Source organism: Macaca nemestrina, chromosome X, assembly GCF_043159975.1.
Source record: "Macaca nemestrina isolate mMacNem1 chromosome X, mMacNem.hap1, whole genome shotgun sequence".
Classification (NCBI taxonomy): Eukaryota; Metazoa; Chordata; class Mammalia; order Primates; family Cercopithecidae; genus Macaca; species Macaca nemestrina.
In genome coordinates, this window is record NC_092145.1 from 70533489 (window position 1) to 70561353 (window position 27865).

The 27865-nt window shown below is 34.4% G+C and overlaps 1 protein-coding gene across 8 annotated transcripts in view; it reads left to right on the top strand.

The window, feature by feature from the left end:
* LOC105483642 (ribosomal protein S6 kinase A6) overlaps window positions 1–27865 on the top strand; it is a 130294-nt gene that overhangs the window by 14666 nt on the left and 87763 nt on the right. For 6 of the 8 annotated variants that reach the window (XM_011744603.3, XM_071088618.1, XM_011744594.3 and 3 more), the window contains 5 exons: window positions 9228–9287; window positions 17106–17222; window positions 24759–24840; window positions 25822–25902; window positions 27395–27474. In XM_011744603.3, coding sequence (XP_011742905.1) covers window positions 9228–9287; window positions 17106–17222; window positions 24759–24840; window positions 25822–25902; window positions 27395–27474 — 420 coding nt within the window. Of the gene's footprint in view, window positions 1–9227; window positions 9288–12880; window positions 12998–17105; window positions 17223–24758; window positions 24841–25821; window positions 25903–27394; window positions 27475–27865 lie in introns of those variants that run through there. The other 2 variants (XM_071088619.1, XM_011744602.2) reach the window with 2 other exon arrangements.

Below are 27865 nucleotides of genomic sequence, written 5' to 3' on the forward strand. Positions count from 1 at the left end.
GTGTTCTGTTTTTGTCAGAAAAATATTCCCCCATCAGGCATTTATTGAGCACATGTCAGACACTGTGCCAGCTGCTTTAGGAACATTGTATGAATCCTGACAATCCTAGGTTGCTTATTTTACAGATGAAGAAATCGCAACTAAGAAAGCTTAATAAACTTTTCAAAGGCAGTAAAAGTAGAGCTTTAGAGTTTGAATCTTGGTCTGCTTGACACTGAAGAATTGTTGTTTTCATGACATACTATGCCTGCCTAATGAATGAAACACAGCATCATTCCTCAAGGAGCTTTAAGTCTAGATGCACATGACAAGAAATTTACCTGATACAGTGTATTACTAATCTTATTTTTAGCATTACAATTTTAAATTGTCATATATGTAAATATATATATATATGAAACATAAAATTTACCATCTTAACCATTTTAAAGAAAACAGTTCAAAAGTGTTGAATACATTCACATTATTGTGCAGCCAATCTACAGTACTCTTTTTATCTTGCAAAACTGGAACTCTTTACATGTTACACAAAAGCTTTCCATTCTCCCCTTTCTGCCAGCCCTAGCAACCACCTTTCTACTTTCCATCTCTATGAATTTGACTATTCTAGATACCTTATATAAATGGAATCATATAGTATTTGTCATTTTATGACTGGCTTATTTCAATTCTTATAATATCATCATGGTTCATGTTGCAGTGTGCGTCAGAATTTCCTTTCTTTTTAAGGTCGAATGATATTCCATTGTATGTATATATCACATTTTGTTTAACTTGTCATCTGTCGATAAATACTTGGGTTGCTTTTACCTTTTGGCTATTTGTAAATAATGCTGCTATGAACATAGGTGTACAAATATCTTTTTGAGACCCTGCTTTTGATGTTTTGATTCTATACCCAGAAGTGGGATTACTAGGTCATATGGTAATTCTATTTTAAATTTTTAAGGAATTGCTATACTGGTTTTCATAGCAGCTATACCATTTTACGTTGTCACCAACAGTGCACAGAAGTTCCAATTTCTCCACATCCTTATGTATGGTGGAATTGTTTTGAAAAAGTAAATTCCAAGATATATTCTGCATTTAGTTTGCATTTCATCTTTCATGGCAACAAAGCCATGCTGTTGATAATTCATGTTGAGAGGGTTAGTTCTTAAGATATTAAGATATCCCTGATTGTTAAAGGAATATGAAGTTATGTTCTTGTGGTGATTCCTCAAGGATCTAGGACCAGAAATAGCATTTGACCTAGCAATCCCATTACTGGGTATATACCCAAAGGATTATAAATCATTCTATAAAGACACATGCACATGAATGTTTATTGCAGCACTATTTATTGCAGCATTATATGTAAACACTATATATAAATACACATGTTTGTTGCAGCACTATTTATTGCAGCAAACACTTGGAACTAACGCAAATGCCCATCAATGATAGACTGGATAAAGAAAATATGGCACATACATGCCATGAAATACTATGCAGACATAAAAAGAATGAGTTAATGTCCTTTGCAGGGACATGGATGAAGGTGGAAACCATCATCCTTAGCAAACTAACACAGGGACAGAAAACCAAACACCGCATGGTCTCACTCATAAGTGGGAGTTGAACAATGAGAACACGTGGACACAGGGAGGGGAACATCACGCACTGGGGTGTGTCAGGGGTTGGCGGGAAAAGGGCGGGGAGAACATTAGTACAAATACCTAATGCATGTGGGGCTTAAAACCTAGATGGTGAGTTAATAGGTGGAGCAAACTACCATGGCACATGTATACCTGTGTAACAAACCTGCATGTTCATCACATGTATCCCAGAACTTAAAAAAAAAAAAAAGAAATTATGTTCTCTATACTGTACTTAAGTTAGTGATTGATTTTTTTCAGAAAGCAGGATTAAAGGACAAAAATAGAACTGTTCAATTTTAAGTTTATTAAAACTAAAATTAAAAATTTGGCCCCACTTAAACATTTGTCCTAGGTCACTTACTGGTGTATAGTTTATAGTTTTATTTCTACCAGATGAGAACAAATATGTGAGTTTAATAAGAAAAGATCTGTTTTAAAACAATTAAACTGTAAAATATGTCTCTAGAAAGTCTGTTTCAGGGGAGAATTTTCTGTCATTGACACTTTTGATTGTATTAGCTAGTGCTGCAAAAAATTACCATAAATTTAGCAGCTTTACCAAGACACATTTATTATCTCACAGTTTCTATGGATCAGGAATCTGGGCATGGCTCAACTAGATCCTCTGCTTAGGGCCTCACAAAGCTGTGATCAACACATGGGTCAGCTTGGTCCTCTGCTTAGATTCCCACAAAAATGTAATCAAGGTTTGAGCTGTTCTGCATTGTTATATAGAGGCTTGACTGGGGGAAGAATCTACTTTTACACTCCCTCAGATTCTTGGTAGAGTTCCTTTCCTTGTGGTTGCAGGACTGAGGTCCCTGGCTTCCTGCTGAGTGTTGAGTGGAGGCTGCTTTCAACTCCTAGAGGCTGCCTGTAGTTCCTAGAGGATGGCCACAGTCCCTTGTTATGTGGACTGTCTCAACATGGTCACTTAATTACTTCAATCAAGCCAGCAAGGAGAGCCTCTAGAGTCTTATATGACATAGTGTAACCATATATGTAAAATCTTATCGCCTTTGCCATATTCTATTGGTTGGAATTCAGTGATAGGCCATGTTCACATTCAAGGGGATGGGGATTATAGAAGGGCGTAAACAGCAAGAGGTGAGGATCATGGGGACCCATCTTAGAGTGTCCAGCACATTGCTCAATTGGTAGGTTTCTTTCTGTGTTTTATTTTGTCCTGGGCTTAATATACAGGCATAGTTTTTTTTTTTTTTTTTTTTTTTTTTTTTTTTTTTTTTTTTTTTTTTTTTTTTAGCCTCTGAGCTGGAGTCTCACTCTGTTGCCCAGGTTGGAATGCAGTGGCGTGATCTTGGCTCACTGCAACCTCCACCTCCCAGGTTCAAGCAATTCTCCTATTCTCCTGCCTTAGCCTCCCCAGTAGCTGGGATTACAAGTGCACACTGCCACACCTGGCTAATTTTTGCATTTTTAGTAGAGATGGGGTTTCACTATGTTGGCCAGGTTGGTCTTGAACTCCTGACCTCAGGTGATCCACCTGCCTCGGCCCCCCAAAGTGTTGGGATTACAGACGTGAGCCACTATGCCCAGCCAGATCTTTATTTTAGGTAGATATCGACCCACCTTTATGTTTAGCTCTAATTTACTTATGTTATTTAAATAAAGTGAAAAAATTGAATAGAAGAACTCTTCTTTACAAAAGCTATCAGTGACTAATATGTAAATGTAAAGCTTATTTGAGAGATATTTTCTTTAGAATGTCACCTTCTTAAGTATATTTTTAACATTAGGTACTAAATAACTATAGTGGTGTTTTTTTTGTTGTTGTTGTTTTTGTTTTTTTTTTTTAGAAGGATTCTCACTGTGCCATCCAAGCTGGAGTGTTGTGGCACGATCTCGGCTCACTGAAACCTCCACCTCCTGGGTTCAAGCAGTTGTGCCTCAGTCTCCCATGTAGCTGGGATTACAGGCGTGTGCCATTGCGTACAGCTAAATTTTTATATTTTTAGTAGAGATGGGTTTCACCATGTTGGCTGGGCTGATCTCGAACTCCTCATTTCAGGTGATCCACCTGCCTTAGTCTCCCAAAGTGCTGGGATTACAGGCATGAGCCACTGTGCCTGGCCAATATTTTTTTTTAATAGGTTGATTTTGGAGATCCTGGAGAATACCTGAAAATATATAATCCGGTCAAATGTATTGTGGAAACTGCTGTCCTGTGTATGTTTTGTTAATCATTTACATCACCTATATTTATTCTCGCTTTCTGTCTAGTTCTTATTTGTGTATCTCTCTACTATCTTCTTCAGAAAGGTGTACCTCTCTACTTTATTCTTCAGAGGTGCACACAAATAAGGAAAAAGTAGATTTTATTCTTGTTAGATGTGGACCTACTTCTAAGTTTCAATATATCTTCCAGCACCAAGCTATTAGCTCTGTTAAATTCCTCCTTTTGTGTAACACTAAGGAACAGGTTTATGTATCATAGATAACAGTAAACTCTTTTACTAAACTATATGTATTCATATGTTCACTATCCCATACCACCTCCAATTCCAAGGATCTGAAAGGGATTTTTTTTTTTTTAATTTCTCAGTTCAGTTTTCCTTGATGAGTTGCTTTGATCAATAGTAGTAAGAAAGCAATAGATTCGAACTGCTATGCGATTTTCTGAGATCAGATGAGTACAGCAACTCAGTTTAGTATTTCTGTTTGTCCAGCATACTTGGAAGTGATTTAAGTCTTTTCTGATAAAATGTGAAAATAATATTTAAAGTATTATTCTCTAAGCCCTGGTATGAGAGTCTGTTCACTCGGATTTTGAAATATGTGAGTAAACTATTACTACCTTTATTATTGCTGGTAAACATTCCAGAATCATATGTAGATTTTTTTTTCTTACCATTTGGCACTAAAGGGGAAAGCAGCATGTCTGCTTATCTTTTTAAATTACAAATTTTATTTTTGAAATAAAGATTTATTGTCCCAGAGAATTCAGAAATTATTTTTGTTTTTATGTGGATGAAAATGATTTAAATTTTAGTAAATATCAATGAATATCCAGTGTGGTTCTCCGTAGGATGAATGTTCTTATACTGAAAACCTGGTACCTTGAGGGTAGATGAGATGGGAGTAATGGAGTGTTCTGTTTCTAAAGGCCATTTCTGACTGAAATAATTTCCAGGATAGAGTGATCTTCTTGACTCATTCACATTCATTTTATTTCTAGTTCCTTCAGACCCACAGCTTCATGATAAATTAGTCATAAGATGGTATGAATAGGAAGTAACCAGTAACTAAGGTAACAGAGGAAAGCAATATTTTTCTTTTTTTATGGATAATCCTCTTTCTATGCATAATCCTTTTTTCTATGGATAATTCTGAAAGTCATTTTATGGCAAAAATTTAATTATCACAATTCTGTCTTAATATTGATTTCTGCACTGTTTTTCTGAATGCTCTTCTTTCTATATGCTTACGATGAATCTGTCACAGTTTTTTTTTTTTTTTTTTTTAATCTCACATAATCTGTTTTGTTGAGCTAAGGTGGTAGATGATGTTATCATTTAATGAAATGGGAAACCCTGAAGAAAGAGCAGATATGAAGCAGGGGTCAAGAATTCCTTTTTGTATTGGTTATTTTTGAGAGACATCTGAGATAAACATGTGGAAATGTCAAATATGCAGTTGGATATATGGATCAGGAACTGAGAGTTAGTCACTGAGTAAACGTGAATCATGTTAGTAAATTAGCTGCCTGGGCAAAGAATGTGGAGTGGGATGCGAAGGTGATCCTAGTCCATTTCCTGAGGAATTACAGTGTTTCCAGGGTATTGAAAAAAAGCAGCAAAGGAAATTGGAGTAAAATAAAATGAGTGTATGGTGTTACAGAAGCTAAAGACTCAAATAGGAGAGTGGTCACCTGTGACATGCTGCAGAGAGATCAAATAAGATAATGACTGATGGATCTGTTAGCAAAGTAGACACCATTACTGACTTTATTGACCATTGCTGGTTTTCAATGAGATTTTTTTAGAATAAAGATGCTAGTTGAGTAAATAATGCTAATTTACTTTTTAATAAATTAGTTTCTAATTTTTCATATAGTAAAATTCGCTCTTTTTCATGTAGAGTTCTGAGATTAAAAAATGTATAGAGTTGTGTAACCATCACCACAATCCAGATAAAGAGTAGTTCGATAACCCACCCTCCCCAGCACACACACACACATACACACACTCTTCCCATGTGATGCCTCTTTGTAGTCAGCCTCTCCCCTATCCCTAACTCCTTGCACCCACTAATTTCTTCTCCTTTCCTTTTAGTTTTACCTTTTCCAGAATAACATATAAATGGAATCCTACAGAATGTAGCCTTTTGAATCTTGCTCCTTTTCTTTACAATGTGTTTGGGATTCATCCATGTTGTTGAATGTATCAATATATTATTCTTTTTAATTGCTGAGTGATATCTTCCTTTACCCCCAACCAGTTGAACCAATTATCTTAATTCTTTCCCTACAGTTTTGCTTTATTCAAAGTATCTTATACATGAAGTCATATAATATTTAGCCTTTTGGATTTGTCTTCTTTCAGTTAGCAGAAATGCTTTTAAGATTCATCGATGTTGTTACAAGTATCAACAGTTCTCTTCTTTTTATTGATGAGTAAAAAGTAGTATTCTATTTATCCACTCATCAGTTGAAGACCATCTTGATTGTTTCTGATTTATGACAATGATAAAGCTGCTGTAAAAATGTATGTACAGATTTGTGTCTTAATATGTTTCCAATGATTTCAGGTTAATGTTCTCTGTTTTCTGGTCTCCATGATTTCTTATGAGAAATCTGCAGTCTTTCAGTTTGGTGTTCCCCTTTGTGTAATGTGTGGTTTTTCTCTCACTCCTTTCAATATTTTTTACCAATTTTTCCTTTGGTTTAAAGTAGTTTACTTAAGACGTGTCTTGGGGTGGATTTCTTTAATTTTATTCTGTTTGGGGTTTACTGACCTTCTTGAAACTGTATTTTTTTTTTCCAAATTTGGAAAATGTTCAGCCATTATTTTTCTTGAAAATACAGCTTTAGTGAGATAAAATTCACATAGCATATAATTCACTCATTTAAAATATACAGTCCAATACTTTTTATTATATTCACAAATATATACAACTATCACAACAGTGAATTTTAAAAGTTCATCACATCAAAAAGGAACATTGTACCCTTTAGCTATGACCTGTGTCTCAACATACCTCACCCCTAACCAAACATTAGTCTGCGTTCTGTCTCTATACATTTCCCTGTTTTCATTATTTCATATGAATGGGATTGGCTTTATTTTGTTAAGTGATTTTTTCAGTATTACTCTGTTATTTTATGGGATGTTAATGACATGGATTTTAGAATGTCTGATAGTGTTTCATATGTCTCTGAGGCTCTGTTTATTTTTCATCATTTTCACTGTCTTCATATTGGATGACATCTGTTAATCTGTCTTAAACTTTATTTCCTCAGCCACCTCCATTCTTTTATTGAGCCTATCCATTATTTTTAAAATTTTTCATATATTATGATTTTTAGTTCTAGAATTACTTTTTTTTATAGTTTTTATTTCTCTGCTGAGAACCTTTTATCATTTCATTCAGGTGTGTTTATTTTTATCCAGAAAAGCATAGTTATAATACCTGCTTTAAGATTCTTGTCAGATAGTTCAACTTTGGAGCCATCTTGGAGTTGATACTTGTTGATGATTTGTTTGTTTGTTTCAGCAGGCAGTCTACCTAGTTAGGTTAACTCCAAAGTTATGTCTTGTCCTCTCTGGATAATGGTTCCAATGTTAATTCAGTTTTCGGAGAGTTTGGGTCAGCACTCTGCATGTGCCACTCATTGGATGTGCTAATTCAGTGGTTAGTCTGAGACGAGCAATTATAGGTATTGTAGTTCAGTACTCAAAGACTTTGTTATGTTTCTTTAGGCTTTTCTGCACACATACAGTTTGTTGTTGTGACCAGGACTTGTGTTGGTTCATATACAGAATTAGGGATCTGCTGTCTTCATTCTGTCGTCTCTGATTTCTTTCAGATTCTTCAATTCCCATGGGCCCTTTATTCTGTTCTGCTGGCCAGAAATATGAGTTTCTCTCAGAGTCTTAGCCTTTTATGCTGTAATATAACTTTACACTATTGGAGCTGCCTTTTGGATGAAGTAAAGAAGAGAGTGAAAAAAAAAATAACAGGGATTACCCTCACATTTTTCTTATAATAGGGACCTCTTTTCCTGCTTCCTCTGGCCAAAAAGATGGATTTTCTGTTGATCAGGGCTTGCCTTGGAGTTGGGCTCAGCATCAAAAAAGAGAAAGTGTGTACATGGAGAATCCTGGATTCTCCTTATGTTTACAGGCTCAAAAGTACGTCTTTTCCTGGTCCTTTGTATAGAAAATGGGATTTTCCTTGGAATTTTTGTTGATGTCTACTGTGTAATCTTGTGACTTATTCTCTCCTCGGGTCAAATTCAGGAGATAAAGGTGGAAAATAAACCTAGGGAATTCATCAGAGTTAGTTTTCAAATTTTGATTTTCCCTAATTAATTTGTTATTGTTTCATTTTAGGAATTCTTAGGTAGTTTCTTTTTGTATTCTATATAAGGATTTTAGTTTATAATCAGGGGAGAGATAGGCTTATGAGCTTATTTCATTTTGACTGTCACAAGAAACTCTAATTTACTTTTTAATTTTTTTTTCTGTTGACTTACAAATAGGCAGTGGTAAAAATCCTTTTTATCTAGGTCGTCTTCCTGTTACCTAATTTTCAAACATCTCAGGTCAGTGTTTGGCAGATTGTAAGGGTGCAGATAGGAAATATTTTAAGCTTTGCAGGCATAGGGTCTCTGTCACAACTTGTCAACTCTGCTGTTGTAGTGCAAAAGCAGCCATAGATAAGATGGAAAAAATGGGTCTGGCTGTGTTCTAGTAAAAGTTTTACAGAAACGGACAGGAGGTCAGATTTAGCTCGTGGGTTATAGTTTGTAGAACCTTGATCTAAGTCCTCTACTGTTTCTTGAATTAGTGGTTAAAAAGTGAGTAGTATTACCTACTGAGCTCTGCATGTTGAATTATTTTGTTTCCATGATTACTTATATCTTTCTCCTATAGTTTATTCTTTCTTCTTTATAGTATCTTATGATGTTTAATTAACTGAATGAAAGAGGAATTCACAACAGTGCAATTATATATAACTCTTCTTCTTATAATTTGCTTTGAATATACCCCCATGGTAGGTAGATTTCTGTGGCTTTTTTTTCCTTTCATAAATACTTGGTTGGGGACAATTTAATGAAAGTACATAGGTTATATACTTAGTGTATAGTTATCTGTTATTGCAGATCTGTAAACAATATGAAATTAAGCATAAAGCTCTGAAAATCAAAGTTTCTCAAGGAGAATCTGGGAACCATGTTAATAGTGTTCCTTTTCTAAGTACTTCTATGTGTCCTTTGTCCTTTTGTTTTTCAGTAAGTGTGGATCTTGTTAGATTGTGGAAGGAAATGCCTAGGGTTATATTTTTCTTAGTTATCACTCTTGTTTTAATACTCTTGAACCTCAATTTTTGAACAATGTTTTTCAGGTAAATGGTCTTAAAATGGTTGATGAGCCAATGGAAGAGGGAGAAGCAGATTCTTGTCATGTAAGTATTTATGTTAATTTATTAAGCCTCATTTTTAGCATATAAGGAAAAAGAATAAAGGGAAAGGAGAAAAGCTCCTATCAAGCAAACATATTCAGGTAAGTTGGTAATAGGCAAATGGAATTATTAATAACTCAACTGCAGTTTAAAATATAGGACAGGTTTTCCTGACAGAAATACTTATGCATGCATTTTTTAAAATAAACAGCTTTATTGAGACATAATTTACATGCTATTGAATTTTTAAGTGTAATGGATAAAATTTTCACTTGCCAGTGTATGAGTAACTGAATTATTATACTTAAATATAGAATCCTTTGAGAAGATTATCTTCAACCTCAGGGTAGAAAGGATATCTGACTTGGAAATACTGAACTATATAAGCATAACTTGAAATCATTTAAAATCCATTTCCTGGCTTTTAGAAAGGATTACATGTAAATTATTTCAGAAGTTTCTAACTAGTTTTAAAGACTGCTTAGCCATTGGACCATTCTATGTAATGCCTATATACTAGAGTCTTATTTTACAAGATCTAGTTTTACAGAGAGTATTCTTAAGACTTTTAGGGAGAGTCTGACTAAATCAGCATCTCCATTTGTGTTGTTATTTCATGGTTGTTATTTCTATAGATAGTTTCATAGAGTTACAGATTTTTTAAGCTGGGAAGAACCTCAGAGATATTATGTAATACTTCATTGTATGAAACCTGGAGAGTCTGTGATTTATACTAGGTGATAAAACTAGCTAGTAGCGGAATCAAGACTTAGGGCAGTGTGCTTCCTTTTCGGTCAGATATGTTGTGTAGACCCGAAGAAGTAGAAGATAAGGAAAACATTATCCTTTTTTTGTTTGGTTGTGGATGAAATCAACTTTGATGACCCCTCCACCAAAACTTGTTCATAATTGGAATTAGCTCAGTAGAAACCAGCAGAAGGATTTAAATTGGGTTTGTCTAAAACTATCCTTTGAAATGTTCTATGTAACTATTTCTGCAGATAGTAACCATGTAACAACACTTTTAATTTTGATTGACAAGATGAGAGATGCAATGTTGTCTTTGTAGCTTTTGCATTTTACTTAATATTAATAATATATTGTAATTTTGAGTATAATTAAATGTAAACTATCAAAACCATTATCTAGAGATTTGTCTACAGATCATACGGACTAATAGGCATAGTAATATTAATGTTGCCAGTTTATAAAAGATAAAGGAGTATAAGGAACTATTAAAGACAGTGGAGAAGGCTGCTTATTATATTTTAGCATTAATAAATTCACAAGGACATCATGCCTCACACCACAGGGGAACAGTGTGTGTGGTGCATAAACTCAAGGACACATACACAGGATGATTGGCAAATATTTACCTTTATAATTTTAACAGAAGATAAGTCAGGAAATTCAGTTTTCAGTGGAAAGGCAGTAAAAGTATACAGTGCTAGTTACTTATATGATCTACCTTATGCAATCAACTTCAGTGGCTAAAAGGTAGAGTGTGAAATTTTGGAGAGTAAAGGACCTAGAATCACTTCCAAGGATTTGATTTAGTTTGTGGCCTGAGTTATCTGGACTTGAAACCATGTACTTTGGGTGTGTGATGGTTAAAGTACTCAATTTGTGTTGATAAAACTATATGAGTGATTAAAAACACTATATATATTTATCCCTTAAAATTTTTAAATATATAGCTAGGATTTTTTTTTTCTTCGTGATTGCCGTGTTTTTTTTTTTTTTTGTGGTTGGCCTTTTTTTTTTTTTTTTTTAACCATTTTAAAATAGTGTAGGATTGTAGAGACTGCTCTGTGATGGTAAGTATTTGGTAACAGGCCGCTGGTAAACTATATCTAATACCACATTTCACCACCTAGTCTCCTGCTTCTTTCAATGTCAAGGTTAGAAAAAGTATGTTATGATTTGTGTCCTTTAGTAGTTGGCTGACATGAGTTAATTTTTTATTTGTTGTCAAAATAAGCATAGCTGTCTTATATTATATTTGGTAGTTTATGATCCATTTGTATTTTTTTTTAAACTCTACCCAGTATCTGTTTTTCCTGAAATAAAATACATATTTTTAATGCTATCAATATCTTTAAAATTTCAAAGAAGATTCAGTTAGCAATTAGATTCTTTGTTGATTACATTAGTGCAAGGTCAGCAACATGTTTAGTCTCTAAAGTGATTTATATTTTTATTATGCATAGATATAAGTGTCATAGTTATCTGAAAATGTATATTTTGAAAAACAAATCTGATATCCTGATAGTTTTAAGCCGTGAATTTCTTATTTTAAAAACTATTCTTGACATATATCTCTTAAGAATTATTTCAAAAATACTTTTTTACATGTGTGTTTTACTTAGACTCAGTGGAACCACGGGTAGGAACTATTTCAAGCTGAGAATGCCTGCTTCCTGTATGGTGTATATTTTTTTCCTCTATTTGTCTTTCTATTCTGATGCACATTTAGCCTTACTATGCTTCAGTATTTTTTCTCTTGCAATGCTGGTGTTTACTTCTAATTTCTATTCAGTTACTTAAAAAAGTGGAACCTTTGTCCTATAGGTATGCAAAACTCTCAGATGAATAATTATTGTTCAACTAAAAAATGTTGGTTAGCCACTATAAAGTGGAGTTATGCTGCACCATCAGGTATGCAAAGATAAGTGGTACAGAGGGTCTCTGACTCAGGATGGTTCAACTTATGAGTTTCAACTTTATAGTGATACAAAAGTGATATTCATTATGTTCCTCAACTTAAAATAGGATTATGTTTGGATAAACTCACTGTAAGCTGAAAGTGCATTTTCAACTTACAATAGGTTTATTGGGACAACACTGTCATAAGTCCAGGAACATCTGTACAAATAAGTTCAGTAACTTCAATTTTTATGGATGTTTTGTGGGTTTCAGAGTTCTCAGTTGATCCGTATGACTGAGATCTGAAGTAGAGTAGGTATTATTGCCAATTTGTAGATGAGGGAACTAAGGAGCTGACCCTCGTAAGTAGAATAAACCAAACCAAGTGGGAACTAGTTTGCCAGCATTCTTTGGTTTTCAGTCATCAATGCAAACTTTTACAAACCTAAGTCTTCTGCAGATACCTTCCATTGTGTACATAATTTTGATGTGCTTAGTTCACCCTCGTGGCATTTTGGCATTTATATTGATATTACCCTTAGCTTTCTTTCAAAGTTTGCTAATATTTGACATGGTTTTCACTGACCCGATATTATTCAGTGAATGAGAAGGGTATATCAAGCTGCTCTTCTGGGTCTTTGCATATATGTTTCAACAAATCCACAACTAAATGATTCTTGGATTTTTAGGGTGATCTTTTCAGCAAACTGGCCTGTGTACCTACAAATAAAGCAGATGTTTGAATAGATGAATGTTTTATTATTAAATAAGAATGAACAAGTTCAGGCTTTAAAAATACTTCTTTTGTTTTGATTTGTTTTCTGGAGGTTAGTTCCACAGTCATATGAAAACTGTTGTAATTGAGCTATAGTGTATTGCTATTAGGTTGTCATCAGCTTTTTCTCTTTTCAATTAACAGGTGATTTCATCTTCCTAAACAAATCAGTTATCAAATGAATGGAGCAATAGTAGATTTGACAGTTCATTTTGTACTTTAACAGTGTGTTTTCCCAGTGTTACAGCACTGTTGGCCCTCTGGATTAAAAAGATGATCACAGATTATAGAGGTCAGAGCATACTATTTTGGTTGTGGTTGAGCCTTCATACTTCTTCTATATATCACTGATTACTTTATGGTTGCGAAAAAATAATAAAACCTAATTCATAGTCTTCCTGGCCTCAGATTCAGATTTGTTATTTGATATAGAAAGACTAGGGGTCCTTATTTGGAGATTATTAAATCTTCATTTCACAGTAGCAACATTGTTTTCAAAGATCAACTAAGATTATGTACCGTGTGTAGGTTTGCTAGGGCTACCCTAACCAAATAACCACAGATGGGTGGCTTTAACAGCAGAAATTTATTTTCCCAAGATGCTGCATTCTGTAAGATTGAGATCAAGGTGTTGGCGGGGTTGGTTTTTCTGAATCGTCTCTCCTTAGCTTATAGATGAGTCTTCTCCCTGTGCCTTTACGTGGTCATTCCTCTGTGGGTGTAGGTATTCTGAATTCCTCCTCTTATAAGGATGTCAGTCATATTGGATTAGAACCCACCCATATGGCCTCATTTTACCTTCATTACTTCCTTAAGGGTCCTATCCCTAAATACAGTCATGTTCTGAGGTATTGGGAGTTAGGACTTTAATATATTAACTTTTAGGGGACATAATTTAGCCCATAGCATACTTGTAGCTTTTTGTTTCTTTGATGGATGTGATGTTTCTGACAAAGTTGTCTATCCTCAAATTCACAGTTTATTTCTGTATCCCCAGTGTGCAGCACAGTGTCTGATAATAGGATATGTGCTTAACGAATGTTGATTTGCTGGGTGAATAATAAGAGTGTATATATGGGAAGATAAGGTGATATAGCACAACTTTATCATATCAGGATAGGGAGATTTTTCAAGGATGATTTATTCTTAGGAAAAAAGAAATAAATAACTTGTAAGTACATTACCACCTATTTCAGGCTAGATTGTTGTTACTGTCAAGCTTTTGGAATGGTGCAGAACCTGAAGAAAGGGAGGTGGAGGGAAGAAAGAGAGTTTCAGTTGACAAAAAAGGACATTATAATAGTAAAAAATCAATAAACATAGCCTCGGGATGGCTGAGAAATTTTAGGCAATAGACAAGAATGGGGCAGGGAGCAGATGGAGTAAGACAGAATAAGTATTGGAAATGGCGACACAGGAGGGTATCACATACTTTGAGAGTAAAAAAGAGCTATTGGCATAGAAATGATAAAAGTAATAAGTCACTATATATAAACACATACACATATGTGTATATGTGTGTGTGCACACATGTATGCACATATGTGTATGTATTTGTGTGTATATCTATTATATATCTATATAACTATGAATCTTAGAAGCACCCAAATATTGTTTTTCAATCCTGGCCATGTGTCTGAATCAACTTGGGAGGCTTAAAAAATACACATGCTTACGTCCTCCTATAGTTCTACTGAACCACAATCTCTGAGGGTGGGACCCAAACAAGTGTAGTAAATAAATATTTCTGCTACAGGTGATTCTTATGGGCAACCAGGGCATTACAAATTGTCTGTGTGAAGGCACAGTAGTCATAATTCAGGGATATAATATGTAGTAGTTGTTGTCCTAGGAACATATGTCTTTATTTAAAAAGGCAAATGGCCAAGCATTAAGTTAATATTCAGGGGTTATTGTATCCTTTATTTGTGTTGAGTACAACACATACTCAGCACAGTGTAATAAAAATACTGACAGTGGATAATATGGAAAAAGTTTATATTCTTCACAGTGTATGGGAAGATTTGCTTATTTTATTTAGAAATATCGTTATCACAAAGTTAGTTATATTCAAAGCTGACACAATTTCATTAGCCAGAATCTCCTGTTTCCTTGTTTCCTTTATATATTTAAAAAAAGAAATTGTGGGGATATATATATTTTGTTTTGTAGACTGTATTTAAGAATAATTTTGAGATTTCTTATTAATTTTAACTTTAAAATCTTTCTTTTCTATTGTATATATTTAAGGTGTACAATGGGGTGTTTTCACATACATTGTAAAATTATTATTATTGTTAAGCAAATTAACATCCATCATCTCACAGTTGCCCTATTTGTTGGTGGTAAACACTATCTTCCTTTTAAAAAGTATGTATTTTTTCCTGTTTCTTTTATAACATTGAGCAGATTTCTTTGTCTTTCTCTGCTCTCATGAGATCAAAAAAGTATTGTGCTAAGCATTAGGAATAAAGAGATCAATGTGGTATAATACCTGAATTTAAGAAGCCCACAGTCCAGTGGGAAAGAAAGACACAGTAATTAGTTGTTAGGATACAGTGTAACATTTTATGTTGGCTGTCTCCTGGGAAAAGTGATTTTTCTCATCTAGTTGCATTTTCATATTGGGAACTTTTTAGGGTACTGCTGCTGAAAATTGAAAGATGTTGCATTTTAGAGAATGGGCATGTGTGGATTATTAATAAAAGGTAAAAGGGCATTGGACAAACATTTTCATTTGGAAAACCTGCTTAGGTTTGGTGAAACTAACTAGAGTACAATTCGTTTCCTAACTCTGAACACTTATAAAAAAACTGATGCCATTATGATCCATGCTTATAGTGATGATCTAAACATAAGCAGGGACCTGAAGTACCTTCTTGAACATAAAAAATACTATATTGTGTTCAATATAGAGTCACAGACATTGAGGGGACCTTAGAGACCCATGTAACAAAACCCCTTTGTCATGTGAGAAAACTGAAGGAGAGAGTGGTTTGTGATTTAGCTAAGGTTTCTTAGCTTATAGGCACATACAGGTATATTATACTTTAATATAGTCCGCAGATGTCAGCTAGAAAGCATATATATTTGCATTAAAAAAAGTTGTTGACTTTTTAAAACAGGGACCCTTTCAAACAGGGAAATTCACTTCCATAGCAGATTGATTTTAATTTAATTTTTGTTTTCAGAAAACATTTATAAATTGCCATCACTATTTAAAAGGGTCTGGTGGAATACTATTTTGATGTGTCAGAAACACATGATAAACTCTCAGAATCAGTTATTCGTCATTTCTTGTTGATTTGCTAGTGGTTCCTGACACCTACAATTAAAATTTCTTTGCCTAGGTAGCCCTCTTGAGATAGTGAATGTCTGACTACCTATATTCCATGGACCTTATTTTAGCTGCCATGAAGTCTCGCTCATTTGGGACCATGCTCTTGTTCACTTTGGCTACAATCACCATTGACTAATCAGTTAATTGAAGAGTGAATAGATTGAGAACATTGTTGGCATCCAGGCTAAAATTAGTATGCTCTAATGGAATGCTACCAAGATTTATAGACATTGTGATTAAGTAGTCATGTAAACTTAAATTCTGTGAGTCTTAGTTTTCTTCTTTATACAGTCAGAGAGTTGGATAAGATATCCCTTCCAACTCTGTTATTTTGTGATATACATCTGTCATCTTAGCTATTGTGCTTCTCTAGGGACTGGAATTAATTACAGCTTACTTGAATGTAGTCATCACAGCTGAGTGGAGTCCTGCATCAAGGGGAAGAACCACTCACTGGGTGGCATCCTTTCTGCTTCACCCAGGTGGTACGAAATCTGGCATATAATTTATATATAAAATTTCAGTAAACGGGACATAGCCTGGAAACATTTGTTTGGGCTGTGCAGATTTTGTTGGTCTATGCCAGGTTCTTTTTCATTGATGTGGTTAGTTGACCATTTAAACATTTAAAATAGTATAGTGAAATACTATTTAAAAGAGCTCTTGAGGTCACGTTTTTTGGTCATGCCCCACAATTTACAAGGTTTTTTCTTGACTTTTCCTGCCTCTACCTCATTAGTCACAGTCCAGTGAAGGGTCTTGAGACTGTTGTTAATAATTTTATTTTATTGCTTCCAAGCTGGAAGGGAAAGCTGAAGCATAGATTTCTTTTTACATTTTATTTACATGAAATTATGTAGTAGGGAAGGTGGTGGTAGTGCATCTGTATGTGCTGTATGTGTTAGAAAACAAGGAAATAAGGATACTGGTAGCCCATAAAACTCTCTGCTACACTGAGGAAGTTGGGTATATTATTCCTATTATGACTTCTGATTTTAAATGGAACTAATCAGAAGATGTTGAAAATGGATTCAAATATTGTTTGGATTTCTTTTTACAGGATGAAGGAGTTGTTAAAGAAATCCCTATTACTCATCATGTTAAAGAAGGCTATGAGAAAGCAGATCCTGCACAGTTTGAGTTGCTCAAGGTTCTTGGTCAGGGGTCATTTGGAAAGGTAATGAATACTTTTTTTTCCCCATTTGTTTCTCTTCTAAACATTTAGCGAAAAAAAAGTGAACACACACGTAGAAATCTGATTAATGATTTGTTTCTAAACTTCTGAAAGGATGCACACAAAGGTAATTCTTTAATTTTATTCCTTTCATTTCTGTTGTACTTTTATTACCATTTCTTTGTACTTCTCTATAACAATCAAGGTTTTCCAATTCCCTAGGCTTACTGATTTTTCTAGGGAAAAATATAGCATACTCTATTAGCTGCCTAAATCAAAGTAGCTTGATTTTTGTAAAAAATGGTATTCCTTTCTCCTTGCTCACATGCTGGCATGAATACAGCTTGTTCTCTCCTGGTAATTTAATCTACATTTCTTAGCTGTGTCACAGAAATCAGAATTTATATCTTAATTCATGTATGAATTTGTCTGTCATCTGTTAAAATAAAGTAGAACAAGGCTGTGTAAAGTAGAACGAGGGTAGTTACTGGGTGATATGTGGTTTGTGTCAAATTTAAGTCTTCAGAGAGCTTACATTTCAAGGCAGAAAGCAAAATTGGGTAAGATTAACTATTATAGTCATTACTAAAGTTGTTTATTAATCACTTAATAACATGGTTTTAGAAAAGAAGTGTATAGGTCTGGTTCCTAACCTTTATATACCTAACATCTAATACATGAAAAATATTACATACACATAGTAACAGCCTTGAGAAAAACAGCACCAACCACAATTTAAGGGGAGAAAGATGAAGAGAAACTACTAATTTCAAGTGGCTGAGATTTAGTTTTAAAGGGGGAAAATAAGGCAGTTGAACATAGATTATTTATAGTGCTCTGGAACATTTTAAAATAAATACATTTTAATTTTATTATTTTATTGGGTTTTAGAGATGGGGTCTTGCTCTGTCAGCCAGGCTGTAGTGCAGTGGCATGATTGTAGTTCACGATAGCCTTGAACTCCTGGGCTCAAGTGATCCTCCATCCCCAGCTTCCCAAGGAGCTGTTCCTACAGGCATGCACCACCACACCCAGCTAATTAAAAAAAAAATCTGGACACAAGGTTTTGCTGTGTTGCTCAGGCTGGTCTTGAACTCCTAGCCTTAAGTGATCTTACCACTTTAGCCTCCCAAGGAAAGACATTTATTGAATGCTCGGTGTGTTCACCAACAGTTGTATAAGCAGTATTAGTGACTATAAAATAGATGTCGTCTTAAAGAAACCTAATATTTATGCATTATAGAATATAAAGTGAAATATAAAGAAACATTTTTAGGGCACAAAAAGGACAAACTGAGATGAATTATGGCTTGGCAGTGAATTGGTACAGGAGATATATAAGACAAGGAGATGGGACTTGAACAGTGTTCTGAGGAGAGAAAAACTAGAAGGAACTGTTAATAGATTGGTGGTGGTGGTGGTGGTGGTGATCATGATGTCGGTGGGGAGTGTTTGTAGAACTGATCTCTAGAGTAGGCATGTATATTATATACAATTTTATTTTAGAGTTTCTAAAAGTGCAATATTCTTTTAACTATTTTGCACTTTATAGCTATTTTTATGGTGTTAATTTTAGAAGAACAGAGATGAAGTTGTTTTATATTCCAGATGCATAAATGCTTAAATATTTCACTTAAATAAAATATCACCAGGCAAACATTTCAAGCTATTAAAATTACCTACTTTGTCTTTTGGTGTATGTATTTACTCATACATGCTTTTGTTTATCTCCAGCTTTGTTCCAGAAAGGATTTAAGGCTTTCATAGATGAATACTAAATAAAATTAAAAATAAGTAGTGAAGATGATGGAAACAGAAAACGCAGAGCAGGAAAGATTAGATGAAGCCAGGAGTACACTCTGTTCACAAAAGCATGACATAAGGGTCTGTAAGTCTTTTTCTAGTAGGTCAAAAATTAAGACTTAAGTTTTCCAGCAGCCATTATAAAGAAGCTAATATATTTGAGTGTATTATAATTGACAGTATTTTAAAGGTGGAAACAGATTAAACAGACCAGAGAAATTTCTCTCATGGGTTTTCGTAAAGAAAATACTGTATAACATAATGAAATATATTCAGTAACATCTTCATGTTAAATATAGCAACATGCTGAAAAGTTGTCAATGTAGTCCTTAAATTCAGGGAAATCTCAGCTGTGTCTGTGCTGGGATTTAGTTTTAAGAAGAGTATCATTGAAACCTTTTAATTCCTAATATTAAAATACAAAATAGTGATCTTTATGTAGTTAATCAACCAAAGAAATATTAAGGAGGTGGCTTTTTTTCTCCCTAGGATGTGAACATACTTGCTTGTCAGTGTTACATCATTTGCGTAGGCATTGTGTAGGTGTGACTTGTTATATGCTGAACCTATTCAGGAATTTGGCCAAGACCGTGAATCAGATAAGTGTAGGAGCAATTCCAAGAGACTCTGAGCTGCAGAGTCTTAAGTTTTTCTTCAAAAGTTCTGTTGTTAAAATGCAGTAAATGGGATTTTAGCCCATATAAAGCCTTAAAACATTAAATGCTTTTATTGTCTATTTAACAGTGGGGGAACCCTGCTAAAGTCAACTTAAAATTGTAATTTAAGGAAGCATGCATTATTACCATGAAAGGTGCATGTAATATTCCGTCCTAAGCACACCAAGTATAATGCTATTAATGATCATTAATGTATGGGTTGAAAGGTATACTAAACAACTTACATTAATTATTTTAAAACACAAACACATGAAAATACCTTTGAAATTGTCTGATTAGTCATCGTTATATATCATGTGCCAAATAATATTTATACAAAACATACATTTTAACATTTGTGGATTATTAAAAAAAATTTGCTTTTGTGATAGTAAAGACTTTAACTACACTTAAAAATGAATTTTTGAAAATATTGAATACTTGTACTCTTAAATAAGTGATCGACTTTCAAGTGATAGTTTTTAAAAACATTTGCTTACATCTTAAAATTTCCTGAAGTTGGTTCTTTCTCTTCAATCAGCATTTAAATATGTGTGATCTTCTAGTTTACTACAATTACTGAATATTCTTATAGGAAAATATAAACGTCCGTGTGATTGAGAGAAAAGTACATTGGAGTAACTCACCCATTCTTCTGGACAATATCCCATGATTGGATTAGGGTGACTGAAAAGAAGCCTCTTTTATCAATATAGATACGGTTTTAGGTACAGTAGTTTGAAGCCATGCAACAACTTTTTTACTTTAATTATTTCTTTAAGCACCGTATCCCCAAATACAGTCATGTTCTGAGGTACTGGGAGTTAGGACTTTAACATATCAACTTTGAGGGGACATAATTTAGCCTGTAGCATACTTGTATTTGTTTCTTTAAAGGACATGATGTTTCTGACAAATTTCTCTGTCCCCAAGTTCACAGTTTATTTCTGTATTCCCCAGTGTGCAGCACAGTGTCTGATACAGAATATGTGCTTAATGAGTGTTAATTTGTTGATTGAATAACTGATGAGTACATATATGGGAAGATAAGGTGATATAGCACAACTTTATTATACCAGGTTAAGGAAATTTTTCAAGGATGATTTATCTTAGGAAAAAAGAAATAGATCACTGATAAGTATAATATCACCTTATTTCAAATTAGATTGTTACTACTGTTAAGCTTTTGGAATGGTGCAGAACCTGAAGAAAGTGAGGTGGAAGGAGGAGGGAGAATTTCAGATGACAAAAAAGACATTATAATAGTAAAGATCAATAAACATAGCCTTGGGAAGGTTGAGAAATGTTAGGCAATAGATAAGAATGGGGTGGAAAAAGAACTACTTTTGTAGTTGATTTTGGGAAGGGGGCAGTGAGATATGATATTTTCTCACGCTAGGAAAGTCACTCATAAGACCTGAAAAAAAAAAAAAAAACCAGATCAGATGATAAACAGGTTACTTCTCTAGACTGTGAATGATGCATCCTGTTAAATGCCATATTGGGATACTAGTGAATGTTAGAAGAAGTAGGGGGAAAAAGTGGCTCCTTAATGCAGCAATGTCTTCAGAAAAACTAGACTATCTCTTTCTTTCTTCCTTACTTGCCTCTTCTCACTCTTCATACTCCATTCTTTACAATCCCACTGAGGGCTATGTTTTGTAAGAGTGGTTCTGAAATTTTAGTCTGCATACCCCTGCACAATCCCAGGACCTTTTCAGGGAGTCCTCAAGTCAAAGCTACTTCACAATCATCCTAAGATACTATTTGTACAACTGCTGGCATGTTGGCCAATCAAGGCAGTGACTTCAAATGGTACCAGTAGTCATTGTATTCTTCATTTTCTTACATATACAGTTTAAGAATGTCCTTGATGAGACATTAACAGTTATTACATTTATTAAATCTCAGTCCTTGAATACCCTTTTTTTGAATAATCTGTGATGAAATAAGAAGTACATGTTAAGCCCTTTGGCCACATAACAAAATAGAATGATTGTCTCAAGGCAGAGGACTTGTGCAAACTTTTTGAGTTGTGAGCTGAACCAACCATTGTTTTCATGGATCACCACTTTTCCTTGAAAGGACAATAAACTGTGGTTACCTAAATATGCTTATTTGGTAGGTGTTTTCTCAAAAATGAATGGAGTGAGCCTGTTCATAGAAAAACAACTGATACTCTTTTTGTCAATGGTAGAAACTGAGCTTTCCAGCAAATAATTGAATTTAGGCAGATGTTTATTTGCCACATTGACGTTATCTTCTTAATGCAGCTATACTTCTTTTTATTATGCTTCACTTCATTGCACTTCACAGATATCCTTCACTTCATTGTGCTTCACAGATATTATGTATGTGTGTGAATATATATGTGTGTGTGTGTGTGTGTGTGTGTGTGTGTGTGTATATGTGTGTGTATGTGTATAGAAGGTTTGTGGTAACCCTGTGTTGAGTAAGACTTTGGGTGCCATTTTTCCTCCAGCATATGCTCACTTTCTGTCTCTGTCTCATATTTTGGTAATTCTTGCAGTGTTTTAAATGTTTTCCTTACTGTTACATCTGTTATGGTTCTTTGTGATCTGTGATCTTTGATGTTAGTGTTATCATTGTTTCAGGGTGCCGTGAACCACACACACATAAGACAGTGAGCTTCATTGATAACCGGTGTGTGTGTTCTGGCTGCTTTACTGACCAGCTGTTTCCCCATCTCTCTGTCTCCTTGGGCCCCTCTATTCCTTGACCTACAAGAATATTGAAATTGATCTAAATAGTAACTCTACAGTGGCCTTGGAGTGTTCAAGGGAAGGGAAGTGTTCTGCATTTCTTACTTTAAATCAACAGCTACAAATTATTAAGCTTGGTGAGGAAGGCATGTCAAAATCTGAGATAGGCTAAAAGCTAAGGTTCTTGTGCCAAACAGATAGCCAAGTTGTGAATGCAAGGGAATGTTCTTGAAAGAAATTAAAATTGCTACTCCAGCGAACATATGAATAATAAGAACATGAAACAGCTTTATTACTGATATGGAGAAAATTTTAGTGGTCTAAATAGAAGATCAAACCAGCCACAACACTCCCTCAAGCCAAAGCCTAGTCTAGAGCAATTCCCTAGCTCTCTTCAATTCTGTGAAGGCTGAGAGAGGTGAGGAAGCTACACAAGAAAAGTTTGAAGCTAGCAGGGGTTGGCTCATGATAAGGAAAGAAGCCATTTTTGTAACATAAAAGTTCAGGGTAATGCTACAGATGCTGATATAAAAGCTATAGCAGGTTAGCCAGAAGATCTAGCTAAGATAATTGATAAAGGTGGTTACACTAAACAACAGGTTTTAATTGTAGAAGCAGCAGCCTTCTATTGGAAGAAGATGCCATCTAGTCTTTCATAGCTAGAGCGAAGTCAGTGCCCAGCTTCATAGCTTCGAAGGACAGGCTGCCTCTCTTGATAGAGGCTAGTGATCCTGGAACCTTTAAGTTGAAGCCAGTGCTCATTTGCCATTCCAAAAATTCTAGGGCCCTTAAAAATTATGTTAAATCTACTATGCCTTTTGTCTATAAATAGAACAACAAAGCCTGAATGACAGCACATCTGTTTATAGCATGGTGTGCTGAGTATTTTAAACCCACTGTTGAGACCTACTGTTCAGGAAAAAAAAAAAAAAGACATTTTTCAGTATATTACTGCTCATTGGCAATACTCCTAGTTACCCAAGAGCCCTGATAGAGATGTACAAGGAGATTAATGTTGTTTTCATGCTTGCTATTACAATATCCATTCTGCAGCTCATGGAACAAAGAATAATTTTGACTTTCAAGTCCTATTGTTTAAGAAATACATTTTGTAAGGCTATAGTTGCTGTAGATGGTGATTGCTCTGATGAGTCTGGGCAAAGCAAATTGAAAACCTCTGGATGGGACTTGCTATTCTAGATGTCATTAAGAACATTTGTGATTCATGGGAGGAAGTCAAAATATCAACATTAACAGGAGTTTGGAAGAAGTTCATTCCAACCCTCATGGATGACTTGGAGGGGTTCAAGACATCATTGGAGGAAATCACTGCAGATGTGGTAGAAATAATAGCAAGACAACTAAAATTAGAAGTGATATACACCATGGAATACTATGCAGCCATAAAAAAGGATGAGTTTGTATCCTTTGTAGGGACATGAATGCAGCTGGAAACCATCATTCTCAGCAAACTATCGCAAGAACAGAAAACCAAACACCGCATGTTCTCACTCATAGGTGGGAACTGAACAATGAGATCACTTGGACTCGGGAAGGGGAACATCACACACCGGGGCCTATCATGGGGAGTGGGGAGGGGGGAAGGATTGCAAATGATGAACAAACTTCATCATTGTCTTATTTTAGGAAATTGCCACAGCCACCCTAACCTTCAGCATCCACCACCCTGATCACTCAGCTGCCATCAACATTGAGGCAAGACCCTCCACCAGCAATAAGATTATAGCTCACTGAAGACTCAGATGATCGTTAGCATTTTTTAGCAATAAAGCATATTTAATTAAGGTATATAGGGTCATAAGATTTGTTTGCTCTTTATTAAGGTAACAAAAAGTGGGCCTGGGTCTTAAAAGGAGGTATATAGCTCAAGTTTGTCTTTCATTGTGTTATTTATCTCTTACATCATTAAATTCTCCAAGTTCAGGACCAGGTCATCTATTTTAAAAATTTTCCTTTCTATAGTAGTACTTATATACATTATGATTTATTAAATCTAAGGAAAGTGAGAACATATTAATAATGTAAATTACAGCATAATTTACAGGAGAAAGTATAACTTTTTTCATTTTTTTTTTAATTGACAAATAGTTGTACATATTCATGGGGTACATAGTGAAGTTTCGATACATATAATGTATGGTGATCAGATCAGGGTAATTTTGCATCCTTCAACAAATCTCTCACTATCTCTCCTTTCCCTCTATGGGAAGGCATATGTTTATAAAATTAGAGAAAATGCAAGGATACAAGTGTATGCTGGTGTGTTTGTATAGAGCAAGAATGACTAGAAATGTGAATTTTCCTTTTTTTTTTTTTTTTGTTCAATTTTCTATTAGGTTTTTCTTGTTAGAAAGAAGACCGGTCCTGATGCTGGGCAACTCTATGCAATGAAGGTGTTAAAAAAAGCCTCTTTAAAAGGTAGAAAATTAGAAAGTTTATTAAAATAGAATTTGGCAAAGCGTATTTTAAGAAATATGCTGTGTATTACTTGCATAAGGTGAATAGATGTAGCTATTTTTAACATTGGTATTTGTGACAGTTTTTCTAGCCAGTAGGTAATATTACTAGATATTGATATTGGCATATGCCTTAACTTAGTGAGAGTGCACCCTAGTAAAAATTTGATGCTAGAAAAAGTGACATATTTCATTTAATTTAAGCTTATTAACTTAATTGGGCTATACTCTTTTCTTTCAAGATTCTTGACTTTTCCTTTTCTGTCTGTGTCAGTATTTTGAGAAAGCACAACCATTTGCACGCACTATCTTTTAGGGTCTGATAAAAATACTGCTTATGATCACTTTTAATCAGTAAACTCATTTGAACAATTAAAGACATCAATAGTCCAGGCATGGTGGCTCACACCTATAATCCTAGCACTTTGAGAGGCTGAGGCGGGCTGAACCCGTGAGCCCAGCCCAGGAGTTCAAGACCAGCCTGAGTAACCTGGTGAAACCCTGTCTCTACAAAAAATTCAAAAATGGGCCAGGTGTAGTGGCACGCACCTGTAGTTCCAGCTGCTTGGGAAGCTGAGATGGGAGGATTGCTTCAGCTTGGGAGGTGGAGGTTGCAGTGAGCTGAGATTTTGCCACTGCAGTCCAGCCTGGGCAAGAGAGCAATACCCTGTCTCACCACCAACAACAACCAAAAAAGATGAACACATAATAAATGCATATTCGCTACATACCTATTTATGCCACCTTAACCTGTCTCTAGATGTAATGAATATTTTTGCTTTCTGAGAATATGGTCATTATTATCTAGGAATATGAAAACTGCAAATTTAGGCATTTATGAAGTTACATTTTATATATTTATATTTGTTGTTTGGTAAATTATTGATGGACTCTTAATTGAAATGATATGAGAGTAAAAATTGTACCTTTATGTAATTTTTAGTTCGAGACAGAGTTCGGACAAAGATGGAGAGGGATATACTGGTGGAAGTAAATCATCCATTTATTGTCAAATTGCACTATGGTATGTAATCTTTCTTTTATTCTTTTATTTATTTTAATCCTTATTTATTAATATGGAATTAGAGAATTATGATTTCCTTTCACACAATACTATAACAGGAAATAAGTACTTTAGACTTATTTAGTATATTCAACTATGTAAAATGTATTTTTCTGAAATAAATACCAGTATTTAGTTATTTGTTGTATGTCCTTCATTTTTCCAAGTTGCTTAACTTGTTTAAAGTAACAAGATAGTGTTTTCCACTTACTTGTCTGGTAGTATTTATGTACTCTACTAGGCTGTAACTTCATAGTCTTAGACTATAAAGTATTGTGATAATTTACGTAAAACATTCAGTTGCTTGTTCATAATGACCACACTTATCTATTTCCTGGTTATATTCTAGAGGACCATGTAGTTATGTTAGTCTACTTGAGTTATTTTTTATACTTAATGGAAAAGAACTACTAGTAAGAAGCAGTAGATGTAATGGAAAGAACATGAGCTTTGGAGTTAGACATTTCTCAATTTGAATCATGGCTCCATTGCTAATTTAACATATGGATGAGATCAACTTTATCTATCTATCTATCTGTCTGTCTGTCTGTCTGTCTATCTATCTATCTATCTATCTATCTATCTATCTATCTATCTATCTATCTATCTATCTATCTTTCTATCTATCTATCTCAGATACAGTGTACTTTGTCACTTCCATTTTTCTATATTTAAAGTAGCAGTCGTTGATTTTATTCTTAGTGTAATTTCGACAAATGATGCATTAAAATATATACCCAATTATCACTATTAAAAACCGATAAGAAATTTCCACCCATTATTCTTTTACTCCTTGTTATACTAACAGAATAAAAAAAGTAACATCCAAAGACCTTCCCGAATCTGTAGTAGGTCAATCAGTAAATGCTTATTGTGTGCAAAAATAGTGTATTAAATTCAGTGGACACTCTTTGACCTCAAGAAATTTATAACCTACAGAGAGCACAGAGATGTAAAGAAATTAATTGTACAAATCAAAATTGAATAAGTACTATTAAAGAGGTATAAATATAATAAGATTTCAAAAGTAGCAGCAAGTAATTTCAGTGAAGAAGAGGTTAAGGAAGCTGTGGAAAAATGTGAAAAGGGAGACATCCTGGAAAGTTTAATAGAGGAAGTGGCATTTTTCTTCAGCTTTATAGAATTCGTAAATTTTCAGTAGGTTTGATAGGCTAAGTTTAGGCAATTGCAGTAGAACATGCTTCATAAATTAGGAAATTTTTGGTGGTAGAAGTTCTGTGTAAAGCCACATTCAGGGGTGATTATGTTCTGGGAAGGGGTTTATAGCTATTTCAACACTGGATTAAACACTGGGTTTAATTTTGAGATGTTATCCATTAATGGACCATGTGAGTAAATACTGTGAAATTCTAAACATATATTAATTTAAAAACATACTAAGCTTTTTAAGCCTTTGAGATTATCCTGTTACTACATTCTAATTTTTAATTAGCCTTTCAGACTGAAGGGAAACTGTACTTAATACTGGATTTTCTCAGGGGAGGAGATGTTTTCACAAGATTATCCAAAGAGGTAAGTAGCTGTACATTTTTACTGTATTTTCTTGAAACAAAACTAAGAAAAATATCACTTTTGTTCTTCCACTAATTACATTTTTCCTATTGAAATTTTAAATGGTAACTACTCTGTTTGTTTCATTGCATAGTATTTGGTAATGTGCCTGATAATGGCATTTTCTATCATCTCAATGTGCTCCTCATTTTCTTAGGCAGAAGAGCAATATGAATAACTGGATAAAGTAGATACGGGCAAGCCTAGGACTTTGGCTACTCAAGCTACCTAAACACCTCTGGGAGTAGTGTTTATTCATTTTAAAATAGCTTTATGGAGGTATAATTGACATACAATAAACTGTACATACTAAAGTATACAATTTTATAAGTTTTTACATTTGTATATAACT